The sequence below is a fragment of the Chaetura pelagica genome, unplaced genomic scaffold (assembly GCF_000747805.2).
Source record: "Chaetura pelagica isolate M959 unplaced genomic scaffold, ChaPel_1.0 scaffold142, whole genome shotgun sequence".
Lineage (NCBI taxonomy): Eukaryota > Metazoa > Chordata > Aves > Apodiformes > Apodidae > Chaetura > Chaetura pelagica.
This window is the reverse complement of record NW_009952973.1, coordinates 9,177,792-9,184,350: the sequence shown is the minus strand read 5'-3', so window position 1 is coordinate 9,184,350 and position 6,559 is coordinate 9,177,792. Positions and strand designations below refer to the sequence as shown.

The window sequence follows — 6,559 nt, the reverse complement described above, 5'->3', positions numbered from 1 at the left end:
CTTTTCTGTATTCCTAACAAACCTCTGTAATGGAAGCAGCTCAACAGAGAGAACAACAGACTCTTAAAAACTAACAGAATCAAAACAATGCAGACAAGCAAATGTAAAAATTATTAGCTCAACAGCTAAGGTGCAATCACACTTCTTTATACACTTCACAAATAAATCCAGACTGGCCACAATAAAAGAAGGGCCAAATTGCAACAGAAATATGATGACACACACTTCACCCCCAAGACGATTTTCCCATTAATATATAATACTTCAATTCCACTTAAGAACCTCATTATATGGTTTTATTATACTGGATCATTTGATTAACTTTATTTAAAAAAAATAACTTCCTCTGAAAGACTGTTCAATGTAATGCTCTACCTCTTGATTAAATGTTTGTTCAATAATGAATTCAATGCATGACATTGCAGCACATGCTGTACTAGAAATCTGGTTAAAGTCACGACAGTTTTCTTGTTATTATGAAACAATCTCAAAGTACTGGGATTAAAGTACTGCGTGAGATTATTGGCATGGCCTGTCATTCCTGCCCAACGCAAAACAAAGCATCTGTCCAGCAACCATGTTCTTCTGCTTTTGCACATTTGGTAGCCCACTGCTTCCCACTCCCCTCAGACTGCTCATGCTCCACAGCAAGACACAATTATTCCACAGGTTGTTTCCTCTTCCCCCATTCTGGATGTTACACTTTGCTCTCTGAGGAGACACCTTCTCATCTGATCCTGGATAAACTAATTATTTCCTGTTGGAAAAGAGACATTATTTTTTTTCCCCCTAGTCTAGGTAGGCAGTGACTGAAAGAGGTAGTTCTTAAAGCCCATCCTCTGGCACCTTGCTGAAGAAGAGAGCCCGTCGGTCACAGCCAGAAGTCAGGACAAACAAAGGGCTGTTTGTACAGCATCTCCCATCAGTCCCTCCCTCTTCTCATTCCTGCTAGTTCTTGTTCTCTCTGGGTACATCTAGGAAGATACAGCTGCCAAGAAAGTGAAAGAGAGTCAAGTAGAAGAGAAAGGTATGTCTAGCTCCTTGTGCATTTGTCCTGCTGGTGCTAGTTACAGAGTACGGAATTAGGAATATATATAGGGACATGCACGAGAAGATTTGGGAGATGCAGATACATTGTAGGCAAGACATGACGTTCAAGACAAATGCATGGATATGAGCCAGCTAAAGATAATTCTTTCACTGTCTTGCTCTTCTACACAGTTGAATGCTACATGCTAATACCTGAATGAATGAATGCATGTCATTAAACATAATACATTGCCTTCCAGTGCTCAATATTATTGCAAAATTGGTGAACATGGAGAGAGGTGTGTTCACAATTAATTGCTGTCTTTAAGAAAACTAAATGGGCTTTAATGAGGATTCAGTTTCTGGAAAGAATCATGGTATTGATGGTAATTACAAAGCAGTAATTCACTGAATTCATCCTCAGTGGAATAGCTGCTGTCCTTACAATGCACCAACTGTTCAAGCAAAATTGATTAGAAGGATTTTTTTTTAACAGAAAAAAACTACTTCATAATCATATCAGCTATGCATCTCTTTTGTAATGATTTCTTAGGAATGCACTAATAAACCTATTACACACTAACACACATAAATATTAAATGCTTAGCTCAGCATTTTACAAGTGTTTCAGGAATAGAAACTTGACAAACAAATAAACAATAAAAGACATTTTATTTTGAATAGGTATTATTAGCTCTTGCACTCAATGTCTGTTAAGAAGCAAATATATATTAAATTTGCTTCACTTTAATGCAGCTTGTTAACCCAGCACCTGCCCCTGTACAGACTGGAGAAGATCACACACCGACAGTGTATACAATTCGTGTACTCCTTGTTTTCAACATTAGGCAACTGGAGATGCAACTTGTTTAGTAACTCTGAAGGATATATTTAATAGTTGATAGACCAAATTGTAAATATTTCTCTTTTCCCAAACATGCAGGAGCTGGACTACAGATTTTGTGCCATTTCTCAGTTTCCCTATTTGTAACACCTGAACTCATATTAATACCACGTGGCCTTCAAGGGGCATCACGTCTCATGAAACATTACCCTGTTGCTCTTGGCCAAGGAAGCTGAAATTTGGGCTTTTTGTTTTGTTTTTTCCTGACTACCTCTGCATCTAGCAGATACAAAGAACTATATGGGGCCAAATTGCCTGGCAGGATAACTGACATGCTCTCAGCTGAACAAGCAGGGATAGCAGATTCCTAAATTACCGTGCAGATTCCCAAACTAATCGTCTTCCTTTGCACAAAACTTCAAATTATTTCCAAGTACTTGTATTCCCAGCTGCACTTGGTCTCAAACTTTGGTTGTTTCGTCATTGTGTAACTAAAGTAAAATTGATTGAAAAGAACTTACATAAATGCAGAGAACCTGCCTTCAGTATTTTTAGATGGCTTTACTCCTGCTAGGATTTGCAACTATATAATCCTGATAGAGGAACTTGGTCAGGCTTGACTCGACTGACACTGCTACACTTTCAGAAGATTTTATAAAATAATGTAAGGAGTCGCTTGCTGGCAATTAGTCTTTGAGTCATCTTAGTGATTGAATTGACTCATCATATTTCCCTGATTTCTTTCTGCTGTTTCTATGGGATACAAAAGCAGATAAGGTCTTTGACATGTATTTTGAAATAAATATGCACTACTAGCTCTGCTCTTCACCTAGACAATCAGTGACATTCCATCATCCGTGCAACCATATTCAGGAAAAGAAGTCGCAGCAATTTGTCAGAAAAAGATGCTGCATCTGGAAGGCCTGCTGGGTTTATAAGCATTGATCCTGTGCAGGGAGCTAATGAAACACTTCAGGTCCTTGCCAATCTTTCATCTATAAATAGGCACCACTCTCTCACAGGGAAGGAATAACCTTTTTGAAGACCGGTCTTTTGACTAAAAGCTTATTTTCAGTTGCTATCTGGGAAAAAGAAAAAATTTAAAAAAAAAAAAAAAAAAAAAAAAAAAGAGAGAGAGAGGAAATATTTAAGCAGAAATTAAATTGTAATAAAATAAATACAGTTTTTGTCCTGAATAGCAACAATGCTGGCCAGGTAAGATGCATAACTGACATGGTAGTGAAGCTGTCTATCCATAGCTCACCAGCATATTGACTTTGCTAATAACTGATTTCTGCAGTTACCCATATCAACTCTCTTGATGATGCACTATAGCAATGCCCTGCTCTATTCCCAAGCAAGTAATGAGGTATCTCAAACTGTAGGTTGGGATTTTTGAATCCAGAAATTTAACAACCTATAGAAAATCTGCCTGTTTTCAGGACAGAATGGGTTCCTATAAATTTTGAGCAGACAGGCAACTGGCAACAGATTAAAATGAGCACTTCGGCTGAACCCTAGGCAGGGAAAGATCATCCAAATTACTAGGCATTTTAAAAAAATAATAAATGTACACAAGATTAAGATATGATGAATGCCTCACTCTCAAGGGAAAAACTCACAGAATAATCCAATCACAGCAAACAAAGGCATAAACCCCCTTCTTCCTAAATTTCTCTTCATATAAATTTTCTTCTATTAAATACTTAAATAATTAAACTCAAATATCTGAACAGATCCTTGACACTGGCATTTATCAAGTTATAGTATAAACAAACTTGTTCTCTTTGAGCTTTAGACTTCCCTGAGCAGAACCCTCATAACTGCAGTGTTTATACTCCCTACAAAATAAAACCATTATTATAATAATACGGATTCTTTACTCAAGTCTAAAAACCAACAGCAGGCAAAGTTAGAACAATGTTTACTTTATTTGAGAAGTAGTTTTGAGGTCTAAAACTAATAAAGACAGTGTGTTATTAAATACTGCACTCAAAGGTAATTAAAAAATAGATCCCAAGGCTCCGTTACTAGTAGTTTATAGGAGTCTCCTACTCAAAAGTTCACATACAAGTTCATTGAAACTAAAATAAATAATTCAATGGATTTTGCTTCTACAACAGAAGTTAAAAATTGTAAAAGGGTTTATTTTCACTTCGGTCATGTTCTTTAATATATTGGCCACTTTCTCCTATCTTACTTGGCTTCTAGTGTTCAAAAAAAAGTTTGCACAAAATCTTACAGAAAAATATAACCAAAGAGCATCAAGGTGTGGCATTTTATCCCTAATATTAATCCAGATTCCTAGAATTTCTCACAGTCTCTGGTGTCATTCATTGTCTGGAGAAACGAAAGATCAGCAAGGTAGCTATGGTGGTGATGTAACTACCCAGGAAAAATTACTGCAAAATACAGTAAATGTATTAATTTAATAGCTTATTTTTTGTTTTTCAAGGGTGACCTTAAGAGTTTTACAAAATAACACATGGAAATCTATTAACTGACTTCTATAGCTGGCATGACTTTTTTTTTTTTTCTTATCTAGATAATTGCTCTGCCATCTTAATTTGGCCTTTGCCTTATGCCTAGTTGTTTTCAGGTTAGTCTCGAGCCCTCTATTCTACAGCCCTGCAATAAAGACTAGAACCAGCCCACAACGACGTGCCATTGGGGTTGCAGGATTGACTCTGAAGCACCAACAGGACAAATGGCAACAAAGTCTTTCTTGAGGCTAACATAAGTACAGTGAGGAGCACTTGGGGGGCGTTTACTGGGCAGAGCTGGCCACTGCTTTAGGCCAGTTTTCAGAGCAAAATTCCTATTTAAATTCAGTAAGGTGCCAGACTCCTTTCATTCATGCATGAGAAAAGGTAAAAAATCCACTCTCTCCCCTAACTCCAATAAAGTCTAGGTTGAAGTATTATTCAAAATGATAATTTAAAAGTCAATGCAAGTTCAAGGGTTTTATCCAAAGCTTTGTGGCATGGTGAGTCTCTGTGCAAAGCAGCACAGAATAGCAGAGCTAGAGTTGAATGTGCTGATGCAGACAGTGGAAAGCCTACTCACCAAGAGCAGAGTTTTGCAAGGGATAATTTATCCCATCTTTTAAAAAGCAGCATCGATTAAACCATAATGACCTCCTGTAGCAAGACTCAGCTAAGCAGTCTGCAGTACTAAAAAATTAAAACCGAGAAAATTCTCAGCAGTGCTGCATCGTACCAGAGCCTGCAGTCCAGGACAGTGGCACTCAGCAGCACTGCAGAGAGCTTCAGCCCCCTTTGCTGTTTAATGCTTCAGTTGCTTGAATGGTCCATGACAGAGGATGCAATCGGTAGATAGTTTTTGCACAATTTTGGTGTGGAAAGATAATTTTGTGTAAGTGACTCTTGTTTTGACAGGCAAAATGGCCAGGAAGGCAAGGAAACACACCCTTGGTTTGGTAGCAATCAATATATATTCACTTACACCACCAAGAGAACACGGCCAGCTCAAAGCAATTTTCTCAAGGTGAGAGGCCAAAGAAACAACAAAATTGCCAGCAACAGAAGCCTCAATTCTCAATGAAAGGATTCCCAAGGCTGTAGAGAAAGTAATGAATATCAATTCTGTTGCAATATTATTTACCTCCTAGGAGAAAATGCTCCCCAGCACTCAGGCTCAAACCTCCAAAAGTTCACAGGAAAGGAAGGGAAAATGAAAGCCAGAAAGCAAATTGGGGAAAGAGATGTGCTCAACAGCTATGCTCAACAGTGAGCATACAACACACTCAACAGTGTCACGTACCTCTTTTCTCTTCAGCACCCTGCTGCAGAAAGTTTTGCAAAAGATGAAGATGGTCTCAGCGCTGCTCCTGCTGAGCACCCTGCTGGGTACCCCTGCCGTGCCTTCCCAGCGTCCCTCGTGCTACAAGAGGGCCCTCAAAGACCACAACTGTCACAGCATCCCCGAGAGCCTGGTGAATCTTCGACAAATTGATGATGGTCTGCAAAATCACTTTTGGGAAGGGAAGGGTTGTGAGGTGATCTGTTACTGCAACTTCAATGAATTGCTCTGCTGCCCAAAGTAAGATTATGCTCATTTCATGCATGCTTGTACAGTTCTATATGGCCACCCACTATATTTCTGGCATTTTAGAGTTTCCAGTGGAGGAATAAGCTATCGTTTGAAAGAAATGCATCATTTGAGATAGTTTGAAATTATAGCAAGACATAGGCAATTAGTTGATATGCTGCCAGTTTTTAGTTTTTGTTTTTCAGGAGCTCTCCTAGGATTTGCTTAGCATGTTTTATAAATCTGCATGTCTTATATATATGACTTCAGCATTTAAACCACCCGACTTTTAATGTTTTTTTTTGATTGAAACTCAGTATGAGACCTACACCAAATCCTTATTCACAGCACTTTGCTGCAAAGATGTTTTCAGGATCATAAACAAAACCATCTGATTTCTGTTCCACCTAAAGAGCTGTTTTGCTGTTCTAAGGTGTATACACATACATCTGTTGACTAAGCAATTCTGCAAAGACAGCTGTTCAAAGTAGGAAAGCAAACAGGGCAACAGAGGTTCACAGATGCCTACAAAGGGAGAGAAAAGATTTAGCCCTTGAATGTCTCCAGTACTGCTGACAAGGCAAACTGAAGAGGTTCCCACTAAATGTGCAGTTTTTTGTTGTTTTACAGCAGGAA

The 6,559-nt window shown here is 38.4% G+C and overlaps 1 protein-coding gene across 1 annotated transcript in view; it reads left to right on the top strand.

The window, feature by feature from the left end:
* Window positions 1–5,699: 5,699 nt before the first annotated feature.
* SCRG1 (stimulator of chondrogenesis 1) overlaps window positions 5,700–6,559 on the top strand; it is a 1,964-nt gene continuing 1,104 nt past the window's right edge. The window contains exon 1 of the mRNA XM_009995947.1: window positions 5,700–5,935. Coding sequence (XP_009994249.1) covers window positions 5,700–5,935 — 236 coding nt within the window. The remainder of the gene's footprint in view (window positions 5,936–6,559) is intronic.